This window comes from Salvia splendens, chromosome 19 (genome assembly GCF_004379255.2).
Source record: "Salvia splendens isolate huo1 chromosome 19, SspV2, whole genome shotgun sequence".
NCBI lineage: Eukaryota > Viridiplantae > Streptophyta > Magnoliopsida > Lamiales > Lamiaceae > Salvia > Salvia splendens.
Genome location: NC_056050.1, coordinates 6,866,803 through 6,893,022, shown reverse-complemented (window position 1 = coordinate 6,893,022; position 26,220 = coordinate 6,866,803). Strand labels below are relative to the sequence as shown.

Genomic DNA, 26,220 nt, shown 5'->3' with positions numbered 1-26,220 from the left:
TTTCAAGAACCCATAAAAAATTATAGCTTGCATAATAAACACATCTAAGTAAATATATTTTCTATTCAGAGCCTTTGTCTAGCGTCAATGAGCTTAGATATTAGTCTATGAGATGTCGAGTTCAAGCCTTCATATAGGAGTTTATTTAGAGTTTATTTAAAAAAAATTAAATATATTTTCTTGACATAAGTTACAGATTAAATAGGCCCGCGGTTGAAAAATGGACAAAGTTAAAGAGTTAAACTTAGGAGAAATTAGTAGTATTATTAAAATTTGATTATTCTTGATAATGCATTTTATATTTTGTTATTCTTCTAACTCATTGCACTTATATTTTATTATAAAATTATATAAAAGTAGGATCGACATTCTACTAATTTTTTCCACCTACTTTTCATTACATTTCTTAAAACTCGTGCCAGGTAAAACAACGCCAATTGATGAGGGACGGAGGGAGTATTTTTTATACTACAATGACTTTTTGGAGTGATATACAAATTTGCAAAAGATCATGAATTTTCAACTTACAAATCATACATAATTTACCTAAAATCTAAATCAATAGGACAATTGAGAAAAATATCAAAATTATGATATACTCCTATTACTAAATATTTTTGAAAGTTACGGAATTAACCAGCCGAATAAATATCAAAGAGAAGACAAAACTTTTGAGCACAAGATTTAAGAAAATGATGTTCAGTGAGTTTAGTTAAAGAAAATAAAGTAGAAGTGAATGTAGGCTAACAAGCAAGAAAAGAGGCAGGCAGTAAACAAGCGAAGCCCTTTCTTTCCTTAAAAGATGAAGCTCCAAGTCATCATGTTGAAAATCAATGAAGATTCATCACATCAAGAGAGAAAAAAAAAAGAAGTCAATAGGCTACCAATTAGCATAAGATTCTATGCTCTTCCTTTCTTTGGCCTTTTAGTACTAACAAAATCATCATCCGAGTCTTCATCAGAATCGTTGCTCTTTCCTTTCCTCGACTGCTTCTTCGGATTTGTACCCGGTGTCTTCTTCTGGGCCGAAACAGGGACGGTTGATGATTTATTGGTAACAGTAACACCTTCAGCTTTCTTCTTGACAGTGACAACAGTTTTCATTGGTGAACTGAGATTCTGCTGTTGTGCCTTCTTCTGTTTTCTGTCAAAGACATTTTTTGCTTTCTCCTTTGGAAGCAAACCACACTCCATCATCCTACACCAACATAAATTAAATATAACTATATGATTTTTCTAATTGGGATTTGGGAAACAGATTCAACGACAGGAACACAACTATAACTGCAATAACTTTTCCAACCCCTAATGAAGGTCAGTCCGCTTTGGAATTGATGCAGTATAAAGGCAAGCACCTACATTAGACTGCCGGATTAAGCAATGGAGTATATTATTCTACTGATTCCACGTCAAACAGTAAGCAGTAAGACACCTAGAATTAAGTTAACAAAAGATACACTATTCGAGTGGAGTTGGACCATAAGTAGCAGAAGAGTGATTTGGAAGCTCTAATGATATGGATCATATACCTAATCAAAATTGCTGGAGGTATGCAAAAATCTCAGTGAAAGACATTTCTACTTATCATCAAGCAGTGATATTTGATGTAGTTTGAGAAACAGTTAAGCGATAGAAAGCTAAATGGAACACTTTCTTTGTTTCGGAACAAAATTACTAAAAAATGATTATTAGTTTACTGAATTTCAATGGTGTTATATGGAATGAAATGGTACAGTATATTTTCACCTGGACCAAAAACAATGGTGGGGGAGGGGGGTGTTATGCCTCTTTAGGCTTGATAGTTTAATTATTCTGATCAATGAACTATTTTTTGGGGTCGAAATAAGCATTAAAATCAATCCCTAAACTTAGCAATCATGTATGAATGAATGATATTATTAGAAACTGCAAGTCTGCAAGTATGTGAAGGTTTTGCATCATATAAAATAACTAAAGACAAACACTGAACTAATTCTCACATATGCAATACATTCGTAAATCATAAAAAGGCAAATAACAATATGGTTCACCATAGGCATCTGAACTGAAGAAAAAAGATACTCATGCACTAGAATCTCAAACATAGATATTGTCGTGCAGCGCATTTAAAAGACGGTTAATATTGAGACGCGTGATATTGATAGTTTAGATTAACTAAATAGCCAAACTCAATGTTGAAGCAAAGTAATTTCAGAGGTCAATATTTTCTTGAAATATCAGCACATGTCTCTTCCAATCTAGGGTAGTGCAATTGGACTAACACAGGCTGCAGGTCTAACCAAATTCAACCACGCAATCACCTCTGCTTCTTCCAATCTTACTATATGGGACTGGAAGAACCAGTTCAAGCACAATCAGCAGTGTATAAAATATCTTAAGTCATAGCTTTCTAGCAACAATAATGGGTCCAATTCCACCAAAAGGCAATTTATCTGTTCCTCCTCGTTGCCGAGACAGTCATGTGTATAAATTATTCACGATGTGAAGTAGACGTTTGGTCAAATAAGCAGTGACTAAAACTGTAAACGATCCACAATGGTAGAACATCTATTTCTACAAAGCTAAATAAGAAGAGCATGATTTGTATATGATAGCATTGTATTGCATTCATTCACATAAAATTTGGGGAAAGAGAAGGCATACCATATTGCAGCCATCTCACTAGCTGGCACCTGATTGTACAGCGTTTCATAGAAAATTCTCAATGGCTCTCTCTGAATCCAAATTCAAAACAAATTCATCAATTTTAGAGACACAGTAATAGAATTAAGCATTATATATAAATTCAAAAACTCACTTCCTCAGGAGGATCCCTCTTTTGACCAGGCAAATCGAATACTTTCTTCTCTCTCTTCTTACTCTCACCGCCTCTGGATCCCTTCTTCGCCACTTCCTCTTCCTTCTTCCTCTTCTTCTGCCCCTACCCACAAAAATCACAGCAACTAAATTAAACCATAGCGCAATTATTGATTCCAAGGAATTGAACAGAAGCCGCGAAAATTAACCTTAGGGGGAGGTTTGTTTGAGGCGAGCTCTTTGAAATCTTCATCGTGTTCCTCTTTTTTCAGTTTGCTTTGCTGCTCTTTCCTGGCATTGGTGGTGCTGAGAGATTTTTTCCTGCGATTAGCGAATGCGGAGGCTAAGCTCTCGCCGTCGTCGTCTTCTTCTTCGACTTGTTCTTTCTTCACCTTTTTTGAATCTTCTTCAGGCATTTTCGCCAGCTTTCCAAGCAATTTGAAATGAAAATGAGAATATATTTCGTGGAATTGTTTTTGATGAATGAATTTATGGGTAAATTAAAATAGAGTGTGAAGAAGAATTGGGAGGGTTCTCAGTGTTCTTTTATGTTCTTTAAAAATTGGGCTATAGTTCAAAAAGCAGGCGGTTCCGGTTTTGGTTCGGTGATGAACCATCATCGGCCCGAGAGAGGTTTTGGCGGTCCAGTTTTAAACCGTGAATCGGCATTCCCAATTTTGGTTCAAGACTATCCACAATAGAGACAGACTAACAATAGCTTAATCAAAAACTCTTCCTACCACATCATCATGTCCTTCCCACGGTCTAGCTGTTGTCCTAACCAAGCAATAGCCTAGCCAATGCCCTAGCCCTCCCGAGAAAAAAACGCCAAAAACAACAACGAAATGATTAGAGAAAAAGAACGTAGAAAAAAAGGAAATGAGAATAGGATATTTTAGAAAAAAATAAAAAATCGGCTAGGCGTGCTAGTTCACGTCCTAACTCTAGGGCGTTGGTTTTTTGTCCACTCGACTAGCCTACCGCAATAGTGGACTAGCCGAGCGTCCTAGTCGCACGCCGGTGGCTAGACCGTCGGCTAGTCCGCTATTATAGATACTCTAAATTAGATAGTTTTTGGACGTGTTCATATTTTCTTTTTTTCTACAAACAAATTATAAATCAACAATCAATATAACCATTTATTTTATACATTTTTTTAATATACATGCAACCTAAGGCCATCCACAACGCTGTTCCTATACCGTTCCTATACCGTTCCTTAAACCACTATTTGAGGGCCTCACTGTACTTTTTTACTCTATTCCTTAACTAAGGAACGGAACCTGCAACCCTCCGTTCCTTAACCGTTCCTTAACCGTTCCTTAAATTACTATTCATTCAATTTCAATTTTTTTTATTTCCAACCCAATTCAATTTAAATAAACACACTTTAAAAAACAAACACACTTTATTAAAAAACACACAACATTAAAAAAAATTACAACTTAAACTTAAAAAAATAAAAAGCACACAATTAAAATCCTAAAAAAATAAAAGTACACAATTTTAATAATTTCATCCGCCAAAATTTGAGCAAGCACATTCGCCCAGTGCTGTCTCCGATGTGGAGGTATTCGTCGAACATGTCGGCCGTTTGTCCAGTGGCAAGCTGGCGGATTGCTGCAGTACATTTCTGCAGCGTCGTGTGGCTGGGACGGCCGACCGCGTCGTACCCTTCCTGGAAGAACTCTTCCCGGGCTGCCAAAGTATTCGCGATGTGGAGAAATAAAGGTTTCCCCATGCGGAAACAGAGACGGAAGTACGTATCTCCCCAAACCGGGTTATCGCAGAAGTAGTCGCGTACTAACCTTGCAGCGGCTTCCTCCCGGTTACGATGGATGTACGTACGGGAGCGTCGTTGGGGCGGCGCGGCTTCTTCGGCCTCCCGTCGTCGATCTTCTTCAAGTGATTGTTGCAATATTTGACGCATTTGTTCAAAAGGATCCATTAGTTTGATTAAATTTGGGAGAAGGAAACGAGAGTTGATTTGAGATGAAAATTGGGGTTGAAATAGAGAGGAATAGATGTGTGTTTGTGATTGAAATGAGTATGAAATAGGAGTATTTATAGAGTAAATAAATAAATAAAAAATAAAAAAAAATATAAACGGATATAAAAAAATGGTCACATTACCGTTGCCAAAAAATTTTTTTTATTAAATTCGTATTTTAAAAAAAATTTGAATTATTGCGTCACCGGGACGAAGCCCACTCGCGGGGCAGCGAGTGGGCTTCACGCGTCGAATGGGAGGCCGCCACGTTGCCTAGGCGCGTGGCGGAACGTTTCGTTCCGCGTTCCTCCGGAACGGAACGCGGCATGGCATAGGAACGGGGGCGGCACGGAATGGCGACGGAACGCACGCTGCAACGCGTGCCGCCGCGGAACCGTTCCGCCGGAACGGCATAGGAACGGGAGCGGCACAGCGTTGCGGGTGCCCTAATGACTTCACTTTATCCAATATCATCTGCTACTTATTGACATTTTGATTTCCTTGGTTTTTTTACTTTGATCTTGGGAAATTTTCTTACCATTGTCAGCACGATTTAAACGAGTAAAGGACAGTTGATTTGTTAATTGATATAGTAAATTAAAATAGCAAAAAATATTTTGTGATGAGTAAGAATTAGATTGTGCAATTTGCATGAATAACCACTTAAGGATGTGTGTGCTTAAGTAGAAATGGATGGAAAATGTAAGAAAAGGAAAAAGTTTCATGTCGTTTCTATTTGTTTGGTAGTATGATTTAGAGTAAAGGTCAAAACTGATCCTGAACATATGCCCGATTTTGGTCATATACTTTATCTTATGAATTTTTGCATCCTGAACATTTCAACTCGGATCACAATTGGTCATACACTAACAATTCCGTCAATTTTTAAACGGTTTTCACCCGATTTTGACCGATTTTGATGATTTTAACAGTCCTATTTGGGTTAAAACCGTTTAAAAATCGCTCAATCGGGTTAAAACCGTTTAAAAATTGACGGAATTCTTAGTGTTGTGATCCGAGTTGAAATGTTCAGGGTGTAAAAATTCAAAAGATAAAGTGTATGACCAAAATCATAAAATGGGTATATGTTCAGGACCAGTTTTGGTCAATAGTTTATGATTTATTATTAACTAAACGCTTCTGCAGCTTATTATAATGAGTATATTATGTGTATCGCAATAACGTGAAAGTGGAGAATAAAGCATTTCACATTATTGTATCAATATTTTATTGATCTCACTAATGGTGGCATGAGTTGTTCATCTATATATAAAGTTTGCAATTCTAATTGGTTGTCTTGTTTCAACACTAAATACTAGTAATAATTTGGTTGTCTCCTTTCCTTCAAGAGTTAATCATGGCTGCTTATGGAGCTCTTGTTTCTCTTATGCATATCATAGACACCCTTGAGAAACATCCTCACCTCCCATTTCTATCCACAAAACACAACTTCAATCTCTCACTCAAAACATTACCTTCTTCCAAAATTTTCTTGATGGTCGTATTTCCCATGTTGACTTGTCGAATACCACGATGAAGCTGATCCGTTGGAGCGTCGCATTACTGATGCAGTTTATGCAGCTGAGGATGTTATCGAATCCCAAATTGTGCTTCAAATTCGCCCGCGATCCAAAAAAGTCAGACGATTCAGACTACACGGACGGCCCACAAATAAAGAGGAATTCTTGCTCAGCTGCAAGAAGCCATGAAGACTTTAGCTGTTGCTCCACTGCAGCAAACCTCAACGTCGTCTTCCACTGTGAAGGACGTGGACACTATGATGGTGGGCTTCGACCAAGTGTTCGATGAAGTCCTGGATAAGCTGGCTGGAAATCAAAGCAAACGCGAAATCATCCCCATCGTGGGTATGGGAGGGATTGGTAAGACCACTCTTGCCAAAAAACTATTTGTGAATGCACTTGTTAAGGAGGATTTTCATATTCGTGCATGGACTACAATTTCTCAAACCTATAACGTCAGAGAAATACTCAGAGAAGTTCTTTTGCAAGCAAATGGAGAGTTTAGTTGATGAGTTGGGACTGGTGGAAATGTTAAGTATTGTCAAATTCATGATTTGTGGAGAGATTTGTGTTTAAAAGAAGTAGAAAGGGAAAGGTTTCATCATGTCAAAAGAGATTCTGATTTGTGTTTTTCCTGTCAAATCTGAAAGGTTGTTAACAACTGAAGTGTTGGGATCGTTGTCACATATTACTGTTTGTCCTTTGCTTCTATCAAATCCCTCCAGAAGTCCAACAGCTTCACAATCTTAGATAGGTGAGGATATTCAAAGTTACTAGTTGTGGCTATTATATCCAAGACAATGCGTTTGAATTGGTGAACTCACGGTACCTTTACCTTGCTGTTCCAAATTTCCTTCTTCGATTGATAAGCTTTGGAATCTTGATGCACCGAGTGAAATTTGGAAATCGCATCAACTTGGGTATCTGCATACACTCAAAGGAGTGTTGAATTTGTTTCTGAATGAGGAGGTTGTTAAAAGAATTCCCAATGTGACGAAATTGCATCTCAAGTACGACGTCCAAGAAAGGAAGCAAGTGCCAACTTCGAAGTTTGTTATACTTGTATAGTACTCCCTCCGTCTCCCAATCATAGTGGCCCCACATTCGGCTAACTCATTCCACTCACATATATATCATTTAAAATTAATATATACAAGTGAGACTCATGTTCCATAACTTTCTTCCACCCACTTTTCTTAACATTTCTTAAAATCCGTACCGGAAAGAAATGAGACTCACTCTTATTCGTGGATAGAGGGAGTACCTCATTGGAAGAATAAACTAATTTCTTTTTTGTAAGCTTGTAGTGCTAAAGTTTAAGCTCCTTGTATTGTTACCTATGTTCTATTGTAAGATTAAGCACAAGTATTTCAGTATTTGCGTTTCTATATACTCACTCCCTCCTCCGTCTGCAATTCAATGTTATTTGGATTTTCAACTTGATCATTTACTTTGAACTAATAATCTTCAAACTCTTGATTATATATTAAAAATAATATTACTAAAATAGGAAAATGATAAATATAAAAATTGATTTCAATACAAAATCCAAACCTAATCCTGACTATGAGATTTGACAATCTAATGGTCAATAATTAAATAAAAACATGGAGGGTCATTATAAAGTAGTTTTAGGTCATATTATAAAATTCGAGTTTGAGGTCATGTTAAGATCATTTTATGTCATCATTACAATAATGACATAAAAATAAGCTTATGATGACTTAAAAATGACCTTTGTATGCTTGATTCTGTATTTTTGTATAAGAATGGGCTTTGCATAGATCAAAACCCAACTAAAATATACACATCGAGCACACATATTTTCCAATACCATGGGTTGTTGAATGTTTTAAATATAAGAATATGATATGATGCATCTCTAGGTTAAAAGTACAATTTTAAATTTAAAAAACTAAAATGAAATATAAATATCTTGATCAATTTTAAAGAAGTGATATATTGCTATACCTTGATAGAAATAATAGCACAAGCAACAAGTGGAAGACACTGTAGTAGTATGAAAATTTAAGTAATTACACAGTAAAAATATATATACAGACAGCTGCTAGATACAACTACTTTGGAGAAGATTAATTCTTCAATTTGGGAACTTTAACAACAACAACTACTTGTCTCTTCCACCTACTGCTTCCCTGCAAACCACTTCCCTTCAAGTGAGACATGAGAAAACAAAGGAGGCTTTGGCTTCGAACATCATTTTCTGTAAGAGAATCGCACACACGCCAAAATGTACCTCAGGCGAAACTCCCACTCACTTCGACATTTAAGTTTCAGTCAGTTTATGTTAGAGATTTAACCATCAGTTCTCCAGGAGGTTTTTATAGTGCTCTTAATAAACATTTTGCTAGACTTCATTATGGTAGAATATTCTGGTCATGTTCAAACGGATTACGTGACAGAGAGACACACATACTTGCTAAATGTCAGGTGTTTGCTAAGCCGATCTTTAAGTGGAAAAGATAGGCGGATCAAACATCAATCGCTTCCTAGGTGCCTTTCCTCCAGTTGACTTATGAGCACTTGCCTTTGTACGAGTCGTCTGCAATAAAATGTGACACGTTATTGCATTGAAAACCATCACTATTAGATGCGATAAGAAACCTCAGTACTTAACTGAGATATACTTCAAAGTCAAAAGAGATTTCATACAATCCTTGCAGAAAGTTAAGCAAAATCTGGGAAACAATATATGAAAAGAAAAGGATTCAAACAAGGGAAACCACATATCACAAAGAAATGGTTACAGGTTTCAGAAGATGTTGTTACTAGCCTACTAATTCATATGGTTTATATCGATGAAAGTAAGACTCCACAGAGAGTAGGAGTTTCTCATGACAACCATTCGTATTTATCACGCAGAACCTACTGCGCTTGAAAGTTATGCACTTGTCCACCAAAACCACAAGCAAAGATTCATTCCTCAGTCATAATTAGGATCACAGCAACCAAAATAAGAGCACATAGTAGCAACATTAGGTAACTGGAACCCAATATTATACTCAGAAAGGAAACACTTTAAGATTTTGAAACATTTAGTTATTTCAAGGCATTTGATTAGTTTTAAAAAATAGAAGCACAAAAAAAACTGTTTTTATCCACTTTGTGATACTCAGCCAAGGGAACCAACATTTATCATTATATCATGGCATTATAGAGTGAAACCATCAGATCTCACTCAGGATGCTAAAGAACGACATGCTTGCAATCCCTTTGATCAAGTTTCTAATGACATTTGCATTTAGTTATATGCTATGCAAGACACATTGTAATATGTTTGCAGCACAAAGGGTTTGATCTTTGGCATACCTTCTTAGTGGTTTGTGAAGAATCTGATTCATTCCTCCCTTTTCCAGTGCTTCCACGAGTGACGCTAGTTTTCTTGCCTCGCCTGGAAGATGATGCAGCATCACCCTTACAGGGACGCAGTAACGTTGAACATGACCTTGATCTGGAATTTAAGGTTTCGATTTCTTTCCTAAGTTTGACAATCTCCTCATTCTTTTTAATTGATTCAGATTCCATCGTAGTGATACTGGTCTTTAGCTTCTCATTTGATATTTGTAACTCATCGGCCTTGCTTATAAGAATCTGAGCCTTTTCACTTGCTTTCTTAGCTTCATCGCGCTCCTTTCTCAATTTTTCAGTGAGGCTGGTCTCCATTTGCTCATACTGGTTCCAAAATAACTCCTTCTCTGCCAAGAGAGCTGAAATCTCAGAGTTCTTCGCCACTTTAGATTTTTCAAGTTCTTTTTTCAGCATCCTCACCTCATCTTGAAGTGTCGCCTTGTTTAGCGAGCTTTCACCATTATTGCTTATATCGCTTGATACATCCTGCACATCGCAAGAAAATTTTGAACAAAAAGAACATATGCATACATTTATACAACGGGATAATCATCAAGGGCGCAAAAAGTGTAGAACATACACTAGGCCCTGAACACTTGTGCGCAAGATAGTCACACCATTCTCTGATTTCAGCTGCCTCATTCTCAGCATTCTCTACATTTCACAGAAAAGCAATACTAACATAAGATAGAAATGCGTTGCAACTTGCAATAAGAAGTGAAACTTTGAAAGTGAAAGAAAAGAAACCAAAATTGAAGACCTTATTCTAACATCCCTGGATAAATTCCCAAAACAAAAACATACATCAAATAAAAAATAAATCAAAAGGTAAATCCTCGTGGAACCAGAAAAACTAACCATATCTATGCTTAAAAATGATGGATTCCCTTTCCTTGAAACCGAGATTGAATTCTGCTTTGAAAGAATTAACTTTCTGCTCCATTTTCATCTACATTAATAGTAATCCCCAATTACTGGCAGTTGACACAAAAACCCTATTGCTACGGCAGTATAGATGGATTTAACTGGAGATTGTTTTACCTTATAAAAGAATTCGTGCAAGTATTTAATTCGTTCTTCAAGAATCAGCCTGTCGTTCTGCAGATTCTGGGAGAGTTTAACCAAGGCGTTGAAAATTTTATCCCATTTTTTTTCGCGGTTGGAAGCTTTTAGGGGGGGAATGCGTTTCCCCATCTAAAAGTTGGCGATATGTGAGTAGAATCGTGAAAATGCAAGCCGTTGAATTCGTGAAAAGTATAGCAGGAACTTTGGATTCATAGCAGTTTGATATTGGAAAGAAGTGAAGAGTAGAGGAGAAGAGAGGCCAACGGTCGAAATTTAAATTTAAAGGGGCGCCGCCGCACCGGCCTTCGACAACGTATTTTTTTTGACTTACTATTTGAAAACAAACATGATGACATGGTATGTTCTATTAATAATAATTTGAAAAAGTGGAATTTATTCACATCATACTAGCTAATTAATGAGACATTAACTTTTTTAGACCATCCACAATAGGAATAGCCCAGCAATAGCCCAGCCATAGCCCAACCACTGCCACATCATCAGCACTAAAAATCCTCCTGCCACATCATAAATAGCCCAGCCATAGCCTAGCCACATCATAAATAGCCCAGCCTCATCACTAATAACAATTATATAAAATGACATAATTAACAATCACACAATATACGGAATTTAATTTACGAGACATATACGGGAAAAGTTTAATAATACTATTAAAATTTTAAAAGTACAATAAATTAAAAAAAGTACATTAATTTAAAAAAAAATACATTAATAAAAAAGAGTGACAATTCACTCCTCGTCTCCGTCGTCGTCGCCTCCGTCGCCGTCGCCTCCGTCGCCACCATCGCCGTCGCCTCCGCCGCCTACGCCGCTGCCGCCGCCACCGGTCTCCCTCCGTATAGCCTCCAACTCGTCCTGCAGGCTCATGAGCAAGGTTTGAAGCACGCTCTTCTCCACGGGATCCGTCGCCACCCGCCATTCGGCCATCGTCTTGATCAACTGAGCGCGTGTTTGGGCGCGAGCGAAGAATTTGAGGTCCTGGGTGGATTGGCCAAGGGGGGATGCCGACTGGACCTCATGGGAAGCCCCGGCGTTACTTCTCGCCGCCTGCTGAGCGCGTCTGCGCCCAATCGGGCGAGGTCGGCCACCGACCGAACGCGGCGTGGGGAACTCCTGCGTCGTCTCGGGGAGGTCGTGGGAACCTCCGCTGCTGCCGCTGTAATCGCCGGTGTAGTTCAGTCGTTGCTTCTTCGGCCAGCCAGAGTCGACACCTACTCGGAACTTCTCGGACTCGCTCAGTACAAGATAGCAATTCCAGTAGGTGAAGTCCTTGTATAAACCCTTCACTGGGAAGGCTTTCTCCGCTATTCTCCTGCAGTCATCCTCCGTTTGGCCACTGCTCATCATGCGGAGTGCGTTGGAGTACAAACCCGAAAATCGGGAGACTGCCGCCCTGATTCGGTTCCAGCCCTTCCGGCAATCCTCCCCGTTGCGGGGCCTCCCCTCCGGGCAAAATCTCTGGTAGGCTACTGCTATCTTGCCCCACATGTTGACGATCCTTTGCTCGTTCGAAACGAGAGGATCGTCGCAAACACTCACCCACGCCTTGCTGAGAGCGACGTTCTCGTCGTCCGTCCACCTCCTCCGTACCTCCTCCTCACCCGGCTGCGACGACTCGCCGACCTTCTTCTTGCCCTTCTTCTTTGGGGCGCCACGCCCCGGCACTACCCCCCCCTGAACTAGAGTCTCCGGAGCTCCGAGAGTATCAAACCCCAACTCATCCAAGGAGAAACTATCAAACCCCAAGGGTGTTTGGGTCGATGTGTGCGAAGACCCAGTCAAAAAATCAAAACTAGGGCGATAGACATCCCCCGCCGTCGCCGGGGACCCCCCAGGAGTCCCCTGTGTAGCCGGTACGACCCCCGGAGTCCACTGTGTCGCCGGTACGACCCCCGGAGTCCACTGTGTCGCCGGTGCTCCCCCGGGCATCATCTGCATCCCGGGTACCCACCCCGGTATCGGCGGAAACCCCCCCGGCGGACTCCCCCCATTGGGGCCCCGGGCATCATCTGCTGCCATGGGTACATGTTGTAGTACCCGGGCACCTGACCCCATCCACTTCCCACAGGGATCGACGGAGTTTGTGACCCGCTACTCCCGGAACTAGGCTCGTTGTTGAGATCCATTTCCCGTTGTTGATCTTGAACAGAAAGAAAGATAGAGAGAGTACTCGTTAAAACAAGTGGTGCGAATGAAAATGACGAGCAAAGCGCGTATATATAGTGTTTCGGAAAAAAAAAATTAATTTTCGCGCTGGGCGGTGCGCTGGGCGATCCGGGAGCTGCAATAGCGCCGAAAGGACCGCCCAGCCGACCGCCCAGCGCCACGCCACCGCCCAGCGCTGCGCGGTTTCTCTCTCCAGTCAGCGGCTGGGCGGCTGCAATAGACCGCCCAGCGAACCGCCCAGCGCCGGCGCTCGGCTGGGCGGTCGCTGGGCGGTTATTGTGGATGGTCTTATGAAAAAAATTAATAATTTCAAAATATGGTATACTAATTGATTTAGACTTCCCATAGCATAATGTATACGGCCATACATACACTTATATTTTATACGTATACATACTTTATATTTCAATATAACAAATAATTAATGATATGTAAGTAAAACAAGAACTAAACTATATAATTATTCAATAACTAATGTGCGACGATCAATGCTAACAAATTTAAGTTATGGTATGCTTGGGTATTTTTCATATATATCTAAAATATATAGTAATAAAAATAAAAGTAACAATTTAAGTTATGATCATATTTATTTAATATCTCATTTTTAGCATTTTTATATAATAAGATTTGATATGTTTGGTTATTTTTCATATACATAAAACTATATTAAAAAAATAAAATTAAATTAACAAATTTAAGTTATGATCATATTTATTATGTCTCATTTTCTATAATAAGAATGGTATGTTTGGGTATTTTTCATATGCATAAGATATATACTAATAAAAAACAAAATTAACAAATTCAAGTTATAATCATATTTATTATGTCTCATTTTTAGCATATTTATATAATAAGAAGAAAAAAAGAACACAATGTCATAATTCGCAAACTAGTGGGGTGAAAACTGAAAATATTATTTCAAACATTTACTACTATATGCTTCTATTTTATCATAGGAATATATATTGTGTGTAGTTATATAGGATAAGGTGATCCAAATTTTTTAATAACGCTCATTTGCGTCATGTTAGCATCGTAATTTCCGTCCTATTATGTTAGTACAGGACAAAACTTCTTGTTTACACACAATTCTTATTAACTTTCTGAGTACAACACTAATCAATCATTCAATTTTCGTTAATATTTAATCTACACATCATAAACATTCAGAAATACAAACTCAAACGATAATACACATTTTCGAAATTATTAAATTGAGTACTTTTTTTTCTTCATTTCCTTTAACATACAAATGCACGTAAATTATAATTTCACTTCCATTTTGACAAATAAAATCTCAAAAGAAAAATGTCAAGTCGATTCATTTAAATGGAAATTCAAGACACTCCAAATAACTGCAATAGCAATTCTCACTTAAACTATTATTACATCTCAAATATAAACACTGAATAAATCAAATTGACCTCAGATATATTTTACGCAAAAAAGGACCTCTTAGAGTGTCCACAGTGGGGGAGCCGCGGCCCGGGGCTGCAGAGAGCCACGAATCGCAACTGAGGGCCGAGAGCCACGAGAGAGCCGCGGCCGCGGCATTCACGCGGCTGAGCCGTGTGAGCCGCGGTCCACCACTGCAGGGAGCCACGAAACGGCGACTGGGCCGCGAAATTTTAATTTTTTTTTTAATTTTCGAAAATTCTTTTATAAATCCTACCATTTCCATTTTTTCCACTCCATTTTACACTTGAACACTTCAAAACCCTAATTAAAATCCTACCAAAGATGCAAGGTGGAGATGGTGATTCCCCGGGGTAAGGAGATTCGGGATACGACAACTTCCCAAATCATATGTGGAGTCCACAATCGCCGCAATACCGGGTTCAGTCATCCTCCCATCAGCAGGGGAACGTGGTTCGTCAACAATCGGGATTCGGTGACTACCTGCCGAATATGGACGCGATCAACAACCCGTCTCAGCACTTCCAATCCTCCCAATTCCAATACACCCAGTCTCCTTTGTCTGAATTTTCGTTGTATAATTTTCCTCTATCTATAATACGATGAAAATTTGTCTTTAATTCGCTTTTTTTATTAAATTATGTTTATTTTCTAAATTATTAGGCTAATTAAATTTGTTATAGTTAAATTAAAAAAAGTAAACAAATTAATTTTTTTTGGAGATTCGTTGCCCTTGTTGTTTTTGTTTATTTAGAGTGTCCACAATGATGGCCCTTGAAGGCCACCAAAGTTGGTCTGGCCACCATTTGTGGCTCTCTTGTGGCCCTCCGCTATGGTAAATGAACAAAATTAACAATAACAACAAGGGCCACGAAATGTGGCCCTCTCAAAAAAAAAATAATTTGTTTGCTTTTTTTAATGATATTTTTTAATTTAACTATATTAAATTTTATTAGACTAATAATTTGGAAAATAAACATAATTTAATAAAGTTACGAATTAAAAACAAATTTTCGTCGTAGTATAGATAGAGGAAAATTCTACAACGAAAATTTTTAAAAAACACAACATCAAAAGATAAAAAACGCCACCGCCTCCTACTCGGTGGCGTCATCGGAATCCGGCACATCTTCTTCACCACCTTCTCGCCCGCCGCCACCGCCCCCACTGCCGCTAGCTTCGCCCGTCTCCGACCCATCGGTCCACCCCAACTTCGACCTCAATCTAATAATGAGGTCGTAGCACATCTTCTTGGTGAGAGGGTCTGTCGACTTCTCGTACAAGGACAAGTTATCCCCAAGTTGCTTCATCATCTGCACCTCTAGTGTTTGAGCCAACGCCGCGGTCGGTGATGGACGCGGTGCCGACGCGCTCGCAGCAGAGACTTGGGATGCGGTTCTAGCTTCCCGGATGGCGGATTGTTGGCCCTGCGGGCGTTGGCGCCTCGACATTGTCGAGGGGGGCTCATCCAACACATCGTCATTCAGGTCGAATGCACGTGTGTCGCTACCACTGTTGTAGGTGCCGTCGGCACGGAGTTTTGTCCGCTTCCCGGTGGGACCGGTCTCATCATCGCAGATCGCCTTGAATTGAGGGCAGTCTCGGAGAAGCATATATTCATTCCAGTAGGTGAACTTCGGCCAGTTTTCAGTATTAAACAACTGATACGATAACGCCCGTACGTCGGCTTCGCTGCGGCCGCTTTCGGCGTTCTGGAGTTGTCGCTCGTAAATGCTACTGAACCTCTTCACAGCTCTACAAAATCCGGCCGAACTTCTTCCGGATCTGGCCTTCATCACGCATGGCACTGTCTTCTGGTTTGAAGCCGTGGTACACCGTCAGGACGCGCCTCCAGAAGCAAGTGTCGGTCTGATCCGTACCGATGATCGGATTCGTCGTGACCGCCTCCCAGGCCCGCGCAACAGCAAGGGATTCATCGTCGTTGTACGGGACCCCCCGCCGAGCCCCACCGCTCCGCCCGCCGCCTCGGCTGCCGCTTCCGCCGCCGCTTCCGCCGGGCCCCTGCTCTCCGTCTTCGCCACTTCCACCGGGCCCCTGCTCTCCGTCTCCGCCGCCTATATTCGGTCGGTAGTCACCGAACCCCGATTGTTGGCGAACCATGTTCCTCTGCTGGGATGATTGGACCCGGTATTGGGGCGATTGCGGACTCCACATCTGATTGGGGAAGTTGTCGTATCCCGAGTCTCCGTACCCCGAGGAATCACCATCTCCACCTTGCATTTTTTGTAGGATGTTAATTAGGGATTGGAAGTGTAAAATGAAGTGGAAAAAATAAAAATGGAAGTGCATATTTATAAAAAAAAATTCGAAATTAAAAAAAAATCCCACGGCCCTGCCGCGTTTCGTGGCTCTCTGCAGTGGAGGGCAGCGGCTCACACACGCGGCCGCGGCTCTCTCGTGGCTCTCTGCAGTGGGGGGCCGCGCACTGAGCCGCGGGCCGCGGCTCCCCCACTATGGACACTCTTACCATTGCGGAGGGCCATGGAGAGCCACATTTCGTGGCCGGGCAAACTTTGGTGGCCTTCAAGGGCCAACATTGTGGACACTCTTATGTGGCCGTAAGTTAAGGGTTGATTATACATTAATTAACATTTTATTTAGTCATAATGGATGTATATAGCTTATGCCTCATTATAGTTAATGTATAATTTCACTGAAGGGAATGATGTATTTTGTGGATTTTTTTGTCCAAAATACTCTCCAACTCTTAAGTGCATTTTAGTGGTATTTTTATTTATTTATTTATTTATTTATTTATTTATTTATTTATTTTATGAATTATACTGTGAGAATATTTTGTAACTACTGAGAATAGTTTGTCTGAATGAAGTGAGTGTTACTTAGTTCTCTGTTGATCACGCCTTTAATCTAGCTAATTGGTTGCTTACTTTTTCTCTTTCTTCTTCCCCACACATTTCGTGATCGCAACCGCAAATGTCGGTAATCACCGCCACATCCGCCGCCCCACCCCTCCATTTACCGCGATCGGGCACACGGCCGAGAGTCGCGATGATGGTGCGATCATCCAACGCAGTGTCGGCCGCTTCGATCCTCACCAAGCTGCGCAATGACTGCGCCACTCCCTTGCCTCTCCTGCGCCAAGTCTCCGACGCCATGGCCGCCGACATGCGCCTCCGATCTCAAGATGATCCTCAGCTTCGTCGATTCCCTTCCCACCGGGTATGTATTGTTGCAATTACATCTACTATTACCTTGATTTTCAGCTGAGATTCAACAAATTGAAGCCACATTCGATTGAACTGAATCAATACGATTGCAATTATGCTGTGATTGTTGAAAATGCACATGTCTAATGTGATCCTTAATTGATTTGGAATGTTAATTGATGTAACTAAGGGATGAGAATGGATTATACTATGCTTTGGATCTCGGCGGTACGAATTTCCGAGTGATGAGAGTGCAATGGGGAGGGAAGGAAGGAAGGTAGAGTGGTGGCGACTGAATTCGATCAAGTCACCATTCCTAAGGTCTAAGGAGTTGATGTTTGCTACCTCCGAGGTCGGTTCGCTGTTGCTTCATGCTTCTACACGGTTTTAATTATAGAGTAAAAGCAATTTTGGTCCTAAACATATGTTCAATTTTAGAGTGGTCCTTTTTACGGTTCCGTCAAAACATTAACGGTCATGCCACTTAGCAATTAGCACTGACCGTTAGTTTTTTGACGGAACCGTAAAAAAAAAGCTACTTCGTTGACATTTTCATTTATTATGGATCAGTTTTTCAAAAAGTGAATGTTTTGGACCAAATTCGTATTTTGGTCATATGTTTAGGACCAAAATTGATCTTTTACTCTTAACTATGTAATCATATATGATCATGTTTTTTAGGAGCTTTTCAATTTCATAGCATCTAAGCTGGCGAAATTCGTTGACAAGGAAGGCGGGAAGTTTGAGTCGCCCCAAGGAAGAACGAGGGAAGTGGGGTTTACTTTCTCTTTTGCAGTGAAACAGACGTCGATTAACTCTGGCGTTCTCATCAAGTGGACGAAAGGCTTTGCAGTCTCCGGAACTGTGAGTGTTCATTTCTCGATTGATCTAAATGATGAAAGGTCGGCCTCACCTTGTTTTTACTGCTTTTCAGGAAGGGAGAGACGTAGTCGCCTGCTTGAATGAGGCTATGAGAAGGCAGGGCTTGAATATGAGAGTTTCCGCCTTGGTACATTGTCATTCGTGCTGTGGCCTCGTTTGCAAACACTTGTGGCTTCTTGCTCATTGTTAGTGCGTTTTTTTTGTGTGGTGTTAAGTTAGGTCAATGATACTGCCTGAGCGTTAGCCTGAGCTAGATACTGGGACGATGATGTTATGGTCGCGGTCATTCTAGGAACCGGGACCAACGCCTGCTACGTGGAGCGCGTGGACAACATTCCCAAGCTGCGTGTCCCAAAATCAGCAGGTGGAAGTACGGTATGTGGCTATATGTGCGTCTGTTGGTGATTCGTCATATCATTATGAATACGTGTTGTTGTTTAACCACTAGATTATAAACACTGAATGGGGGGCATTCTCGAGGGGTCTGCCCTTGACCGAGTTTGACAGAGAAATGGATGCTGCAAGTATCAATCCCGGCCAACAGGTAGCCAGCCAGCCAGCCATATTCACGTCTTTTTTTTCCTTTCGTTGTGTTACTGTTCTGTGCATTGCCTGATTGATTATACAACGAAATTGGCAAACAGATATTCGAGAAAACAATTTCTGGGATGTATCTTGGTGAGATTGTTAGACGAGTGTTGCACAGAATGGCCGAAGATGCTACATTATTCGGTGACTCCATACCTGAAAAGCTACAGATGCCGTTTTCTCTCAAGGTATACTATAGTAGTACTACTAAAAAGGGTAAAGAAAAGGTTACATTGTTATATTGTTATGGTGAATATGTTTCAAATTAGATTTCCAGTAAGCAATAGAATTTGCATTACTATAGATTTCTTCTCCAAATTCTCTATATTTAGTTTGAGAAACCTGATTTAGAATTGTAACCTTATGAGAAGAATTTCCCTTGAATATGTTTCTCAAACTATACCTTGTAGGACACCAGATGTATGCACCATGCAACAGGACTCGTCTAAAGATCTTGAAGTCGTTGGATCAATCCTCTACGACGTGGCTGGGGTAGAACTCCATTTACAGCTCTACAATAAAAATTTTGATCATATATCATAGTTTGATCGATAATGAACCTATAACGACAAACATCAAATTATGAAAAGCTATTACTATTGATTGGTGCCATAATACTAATTTCTCGGCTGATATGTGCATATCCGTCAGGTGAATTCCAACTTGGAGTCGAGGAAGATAGTAGTAGTAGACATATGTGAGACCATTGCAAAACGTGGGGGGCGGTTGGCCGGGGCAGGAATTGTGGGGATTCTCCAGAAGATGGAGGGAGATTCAAAAGGTGCGGTGTTTGGTAAGAGAACGGTAGTGGCGATGGATGGAGGGTTATACGAGCATTATCCTGAATACCGAGGGCAACTTCAAGATGCAGTGACGGAGCTTTTAGGGCCGGAGATATCGAAGAACGCAATTGTACAACACTCTAAAGATGGATCTGGTATTGGAGCTGCTCTTTTGGCTGCTACTAATTCCATCTATCAACATTGATTTTGGCAGCTCTATGGGCCTTTGTTTTGTTAGCCACAATGATCAAGTGGTTGGCAAAGACTTCCAAGCTTCATAATTTCTTATCTATTGAAATACTGCATTTTTATTGGCCTCTCTTTGCATGTCTGGTACCAAATCAAGAATGCTTATTAATGTATATATGATGGGCAATAAATTAGGAACATCAATAACTTGATGAGAAATATACCCATCCGTCCCTTATAATTTGTCACAATTTGATCAGACACGAGTTTTCAAAAATGTAGTGAGTTGAAAGTTAGTGGCAGGTGGGTCCTATTTTATACATTAGTTTTATAATAAAATATGAGTGGGAATGAGTTAGTGTAATGTGAGGTCTATTACTAAAAATGGTAAAAGTGAAAGGTGACAAATTTTTAAGGATGGACAAAAATGGAAATAAGTGACAAATTTATAGGGACGGATGGAGTAACAAATAGGAGTAATATACAGTCTTTCATAGTTGAGTACTTTTGATAAATTCACTATAAACTTGGTGTTATGAGAGAGGTAGCATTCAAATTTTGGTTGGTTTGGTTTTTTATGTGAAAATAAATAAAATCGAGTTCGAGTTTTGCAAAAATGAACCAAATCTAATTGTCCTCAATTTAGAATCAAAATTAAACAGAAAAAAACTGAGAATGTCTGCAAAAATGAAATGAATTATTTTGATTGTTACTACAAATTGTCATTTTTATCTTCAATTTTACTTACAAATAAATAAATAATGAAAAGTTGTCAATTAAATCATAACTTTGTCTTCTAGTCAATCCCATAACTTATAAAATTAACTAATTAAATCACAATTTTTGTTCATTTCTGAATTGCCTCATGCAATTATAATTTTGATGAAATTTATTGTGACTTTTGTACTTTTTGTTATTATATCTTCACCAATTACATAATAATTATCTAAATCGACCATTATAATATAGAACAATGCTAAATTTATGCAGAAGTTAACCAAAAAATATGATTTAAATGACAAATTTCTTCAAAATTTTAATTGTATTGAACAATTGAGAAATGTGCAAAAGTAATACTCTAATTAGCTACTTTGGTAAGTTATGGGATTGATCTGAATCCTCATCCAAAAGTTGTGATTTAAATGACTCTTTCCCTTATTATTAGTATTTATAAGTAAAATTGAACAATCCAAATTTCATGTGATTGGTTCGGGACGCCGATGTCATAGTTCAACTCGGTCATGCCTAAGAATACATGTTAGATCCATAAATGTTAGCCAATGACTACTTCGAGGATGATTGTTGGATGTGTGCCTTTGTATCCACCGGTGAAGGCGCTTTTCCATGCTAGGAAAGTTATCTAGCATTCTAGAAAAATCGTGGCACTGCTCGTACATGTTCAACAACCCTCGGGCAACATGCACACCCGGTCTTCTCAAATATGTATTGCAGAAGGCTTCGATGAGCCCACTACAAAAGGTTTTGAGGCATTCCTGCCTCATTCTGTCGCGGCGTGCATGTACTCATCGAATATGTTACCTCCTCCGTACACGAGGCCTTGAGTCAGCCAGAGCGCTACATCCGTACTTTCTAAGTACTATAACATTACCTCTATGACTTTTTGAGAGTTAACGAAGAAGAATAAATGAGTTGGGATGAAGTTAGATATGCAAAATGATGTAAATATTTATGAAGGAGAGAATTAATTTTTTTTAAAGGGGAAAAAACCCAAATTGCTCTTGGAAATATCTAAAATAAAAATGTAGTAAGAACAAAATTCAACCAATAATGTAAAGGCAATTTAGTGCCGTTGCTAAGTCATGTTATTACAAGATACAATCAGTTCAAAAAATATCAGAGCTGTTTGGTAACTCTTGTTTCAGTCTTCTGTCAGTTAAAAGTAAATCTCCAGAAAATTTACAAGCCATGACAAGGAAATTTGCTGCAGATTTATCCAAGACTCAAGTTTCATATATCTGAGGGGTCACAAGTCGTCAAGGTAAACAGAAAACGAACCGAAATGTGAAGAAATAATGAACAAATGATGATATATTTAGTAAGCATGTTGATAGTAACTTATCCATGTCAAAGGTGCATGTTTTCAGGTTGGAATACGGCTCCATTTCTCTCGAATCCCAAAGGAAGGTTGTGATGCCTTTTCAGAGGCAACGACGTGTTGATAGCTATTACCTGCTGTTGTGAAGGTGAGAGTTGTTGAAACTTGGAGCCCAGAGCAGCATGCAGATGTGGAAACAGAGAGTTCAGCACAGCTCCGTTTCTCCAGTCTGGAAGGCGAAGCTCACCACCTCCTCCCATGTTATAATACTGTCCTGTTCTGTCTGTGAAACTGCTGCTATGATACTGAGAGAGCTGCAGCATCGATCAAGCATGAATTCTCTTGTCATTACTATCATTAATGGAACGATCCATATCCGAATTAAAATGACAATCACGTTTGGAAATCGCAGCAAGTTACCTGTTGTGCTTGCGAGGAGGCTGACTTATAGTACGAAGATGAAGAATAACCATTCCGGGGGGGCAGTGAACAAAGCATCGGGGACTGGTTTCGTGACTGCATGTATGGCATATAGTACTGTTTATGAGGATCGAGAAAACATCCTGCTCCGTTTGCACTCTCACTGGTGTCCAAACCACGAATCCCCATTCCCAAAGATAAAAAGTCGTATCCCTTCAAAATTATAGCATTCAGATAAGAACCGGATTAGATTCTCATACAGACGGTATCAGCAAGGAACTCACCTGCTTTGCACAGGTTTCAGAAGCCATCTGATCATCATGGATTGGCCTCTTGTGCAGAAGGAAACCATTTTGGTCTTCAGATGAACCTTTTTCAGCAGCATCTATGTCGATGGCACTAAAATATGTGTCACCGTTTCTACCGTTTATTCTCAGCATTTGGTTGTCAGAACCTCGACAAGTTGTTGGTTGAGTAGGCTTCACTGGCAATCCTTCTTTTCTGTCTGATATTTGCAAGACTTTGATGAGACGACTTATGTAAATGTGTGCTGAACATCTCTTCCATGAGTTGTTCGATTCAGTAGCAACTCTAGTATGCTGAACCATTAAAAGGTGCTAATTAGCTTGTTGGGTTCAAACAAACCATTTCCAAATACTATCTTTAAGCATTGTACCTTTTCACTAATAATTTTGTTCTCAACGACATGAGGCTGAGAGGAAAAAATTGTGCCCTCAAACAAGCGGCGCGTCTCAGAACTCGCGGTTTGCATTGCAGACAAGTTGGGCGATGGAAACAAATCTATATTTAGAAATCATACATACCCCATAAATATACAAACAAGTACACAATACTACATGAACCTAAAAGTAATGAGAAAGTTACTTACCCTTATATTTGTTTTTGCCATACTGCAATCCAGAAGCTGTGACCTGAAAGGTTCGAGAACATCGTTTTAGAAACACGTATTTAGATGCAAGATACTACCTTAAATTAAATATTGAGCATACCTGATCCAAGTGAATTTCCTCTTCATGACTTTGATTGGTGCCATGTAGTGGTCTGCAAGATAAATAACTTTGTAAGAATAAAATAGCTAAACTAATAACGGCGTGAAGAAATATTTTACTTCACCTTAAAGTGGATCTCGGACATGAATCAGATTTGCCTCCATAAGCATTGGGGGTCGCTGCCTGCTTGCAAGAAAAAAAAGGCACAGGTTGTCGAGCTTCTAATGTTTGGGATATGACTTCTTCTGTCGAATTGACCACATCTGTAATTGAAGGACAAACAGCTCCAAGAGTTACTTCTGAGCTAATTTTTCTAGTCTCAACTTGTAGTGTCCGACAGGTATCTGCTCAAAGAGGCATTTAGAATGATTAAGCATTTGACAAGAGCATAAACTAACTAACAAAAAAGTACTGCTCTAACCATTGATGGAGATACCTTCTTCTAGTGTAGCTGGAGATTGTATTTCGGGCTTTTCATCGTCTATTTTGTGCTGATCAGCCTTGTTTGCAATAGTGAACATACCAGCCAAAGCATACAAGGCTTCAGCCACTTCTTTCTCATCCTTGGTGATGTGTCTCTTCTTCTGAAAATGTAGTTCCACAGAGAATGTGAACTGATTCATACACTTGTCCTTTTGTATTTTTGTTTTTTCTATTTTGTAAATTAGATAATACAGCTTAATGTTTAAGAACTGCAGGGTCCAACCTTGCTCAATTTGGATTTCTTTGCACCATCTTTTCTATAAACTGTAGTTGACACATCATGCTGCTTCCTTGAAGTTAGCAATGGTGAAGTAACGGACTCACGGCTCCGCTTTTTGATGGCTACAGAATTGAAAACAAAGAGATTCATACAAAACTCAAAGCAAAACTAAATACTCCTCAAAAGCCAATTTTGTAAAGGACTTAAAAATTGGCTTTATGCTTCAGCAACCAATTGCAGCAACTCTGTCTACACAACTAATTACAGTAACTATTGAACAGAAAAGGAGAAGTGAAACATGAAAAAAAGATACTCTAAACCAAATGAAGAAGTCAGTGAGTCAAAGTTACACCACAGCTAAAAGAGTTAGTAAAAAAATTCACATCATTTCCATTTTCCAAAGTACATTCCTCACTAGTTCAGATAAAGCAACATAGAGAATCTTCCACGGCCAACACCAGCAAGAAAAGCCAGTAAAGAAACAAAAAGGTAAGAAAAGACACAGAAAAGCAACAAGAAGACGAGTAGGAAACTCCACTTTTGCAACAAATGATTAAACCAAAAACTCCAATTAACCAAAGTAAATCCAATTAACACTACGAAAAACTTGAAACTTCCATAACTACGCTACGCACCGGACCGTAGCTTCCTCGGAATCGAGGCATGATTAACAGCACCACATCCATCAAGAATCTGCAGAAATGGAGACTAATTAGCAATTTAGCATCATAACCAAACACTCTGATTTCTCATACTTGCAAATTGCAATCATAATGTAAACTTTTTTTTACCATTGTTGATAACTTGCAATTACTAGTAGAAGGCAGAGACTCATCATCACCAGCAAATAAAACAGAGCCCATTTCACATTCAAAAAGTTCAACCTCAACCTCAACCTCAACTGCAGCTCCAAATATCCCTCTCTTGAAACACAAACTTCCAAAGCTACGAACAAAGACGAGATAAGTTCAACCGCAAAAAGATAACATGATAGAAAAAGAAGAATATAATGCGACACGTAGCTCAAGAAGCGTAACACCAAAAAGCATATCACCATAGCCCAGATGAAGACAACACCCTTTTGTTGGTTAGTACCTCAAAATTCAATTCGCAAGTTGAGGATGTTTCGGTAATTTCACACCAGATGCAGAGAGGAATTCGGTGATCGAAGCGAGAATTGAAAACGATGCACGATAATTAATCCCACATTTGTCCTTATGTACTGAGAAAGTGTGAAAGATGGGAAATTCGGTTGAGAGAGGGAGGAAACAATGGAGTTTGGGAAATAGATAAAGTGCATTTCTTTGTTCAATTTTTGTGTGTGTTAAAGCAAATGAGAGGGGGGAGGAAAGTGATTGTTGCTGTCCTTTTTTACTTGGGGATGTTGAGGGAATCGGGTTCTTCTGCTTCATGCATTAAAAAGGACTGATTTTTACTCTCTCTCTCTCTCTCTCTCTCACACGCCTGCACACTGAGGTTTCTCTCTCACTGTCTCAAAAAAAAGGAGAGAGAGATGAAACGGAGAAGAAAAGGAAATACAGAGAATAAAACACACCACGAGAGTGGGAGAGAAGGGCAGAGAAAAGGGAAGAAAAGAAAAATTTTGCGCCTTTTTGGTTTGCCTTATACTAGCATTAATTAGCTTGATTCAGAATCCATTAATGCAAATCAGGAAGAAATTGGTAACTGGGCTTAAAGCAGAGAGAGAAATCATCAAAATGAGGGATGTTCGTTTTTGAAGAAGTCTTTTTTGTGAAACTCACACGAAGAATTTTAATCGAGACGGGGCGATGAAAGAGAGAAATGCTGTGTGTTTGTAATAATTTTGCAGAGAAGAGCATGGCAGAGAAGAACAGCAGTCACGCTGAGTGTGTGGAAGAATTAAACGATCAAATGGAATTAATATACTCCCTCTCCGTCGCACAATAATTATTAGGGCTAGGTAAAAATACCGAAATACCGTCCTTACCGTATCGAAAAAATATCGAAAATATCGAATTTTCGGTATACCGCAATTTTCGGTAAGATATCATACCTTACCGATTTATTT

At 39.6% G+C, this 26,220-nt stretch overlaps 3 protein-coding genes and 1 pseudogene across 4 annotated transcripts; 1 reads left to right on the top strand and 3 right to left on the bottom strand.

The window, feature by feature from the left end:
• Positions 1–770: 770 nt before the first annotated feature.
• LOC121778294 lies at positions 771–3,337 on the bottom strand. Of its 2 annotated transcripts, none has more exons than XM_042175616.1 (4): positions 3,006–3,337; positions 2,798–2,920; positions 2,644–2,714; positions 771–1,198 (listed from the first exon to the last, which is right to left on the bottom strand). In XM_042175616.1, the coding sequence occupies exons 1-4, from the start codon at positions 3,210–3,212 to the stop codon at positions 901–903; spliced, it is 699 nt and encodes a 232-aa protein (XP_042031550.1). In that variant the 5' UTR covers positions 3,213–3,337; the 3' UTR covers positions 771–900. The 2 variants fall into 2 exon arrangements, with proteins under 2 accessions (XP_042031550.1, XP_042031551.1); XM_042175617.1 differs by having other exon boundaries at positions 2,798–2,914.
• A 4,913-nt stretch (positions 3,338–8,250) lies between these two features.
• Positions 8,251–11,042, bottom strand: LOC121778686 (myosin-2 heavy chain-like). The gene is made up of 5 exons (XM_042176079.1): positions 10,717–11,042; positions 10,534–10,624; positions 10,256–10,329; positions 9,637–10,161; positions 8,251–8,869 (listed from the first exon to the last, which is right to left on the bottom strand). Exons 1-5 carry the CDS (start codon positions 10,867–10,869, stop codon positions 8,777–8,779), a joined length of 936 nt encoding a protein of 311 aa, XP_042032013.1. The 5' UTR covers positions 10,870–11,042; the 3' UTR covers positions 8,251–8,776.
• Positions 11,043–17,205: 6,163 nt separating this feature from the next.
• Positions 17,206–20,103, top strand: LOC121780269 (annotated as a pseudogene).
• A 1,655-nt stretch (positions 20,104–21,758) lies between these two features.
• Positions 21,759–26,020, bottom strand: LOC121778825. Its single transcript, XM_042176229.1, has 12 exons — positions 25,266–26,020; positions 24,962–25,115; positions 24,806–24,863; positions 24,174–24,292; positions 23,904–24,051; positions 23,592–23,811; positions 23,468–23,519; positions 23,347–23,389; positions 23,134–23,258; positions 22,742–23,056; positions 22,458–22,670; positions 21,759–22,351 (listed from the first exon to the last, which is right to left on the bottom strand). Exons 2-12 carry the CDS (start codon positions 25,031–25,033, stop codon positions 22,067–22,069), a joined length of 1,650 nt encoding a protein of 549 aa, XP_042032163.1. The 5' UTR covers positions 25,034–25,115; positions 25,266–26,020; the 3' UTR covers positions 21,759–22,066.
• Between the last annotated feature and the right edge of the window lie 200 nt (positions 26,021–26,220).

What these genes read in the sequence shown, in the direction of transcription:
- LOC121778825 (XM_042176229.1), bottom strand. Translation starts at nt 25,033, where the DNA reads ATGGGCTCTGTTTTATTTGCTGGTGATGATGAGTCTCTGCCTTCTACT. An exon ending in TCCAGCTACACTAGAAGAAG is followed by an intron (nt 23,812 to 23,903) that starts GTATCTCCATCA and finishes CTCTTTGAGCAG; the next exon opens with ATACCTGTCGGACACTACAA. An exon ending in ACAAAATTATTAGTGAAAAG is followed by an intron (nt 23,057 to 23,133) that starts GTACAATGCTTA and finishes TTAATGGTTCAG; the next exon opens with CATACTAGAGTTGCTACTGA.
- LOC121778686 (XM_042176079.1), bottom strand. Translation starts at nt 10,869, where the DNA reads ATGGGGAAACGCATTCCCCCCCTAAAAGCTTCCAACCGCGAAAAAAAA. An exon ending in CATTTTTAAGCATAGATATG is followed by an intron (nt 10,330 to 10,533) that starts GTTAGTTTTTCT and finishes TGTGAAATGTAG; the next exon opens with AGAATGCTGAGAATGAGGCA. An exon ending in CTTCACAAACCACTAAGAAG is followed by an intron (nt 8,870 to 9,636) that starts GTATGCCAAAGA and finishes ATTTTATTGCAG; the next exon opens with ACGACTCGTACAAAGGCAAG.
- LOC121778294 (XM_042175616.1), bottom strand. Translation starts at nt 3,212, where the DNA reads ATGCCTGAAGAAGATTCAAAAAAGGTGAAGAAAGAACAAGTCGAAGAA. An exon ending in CAAACAAACCTCCCCCTAAG is followed by an intron (nt 2,921 to 3,005) that starts GTTAATTTTCGC and finishes TTTTGTGGGTAG; the next exon opens with GGGCAGAAGAAGAGGAAGAA. An exon ending in AGAGGGATCCTCCTGAGGAA is followed by an intron (nt 2,715 to 2,797) that starts GTGAGTTTTTGA and finishes ATTTGGATTCAG; the next exon opens with AGAGAGCCATTGAGAATTTT.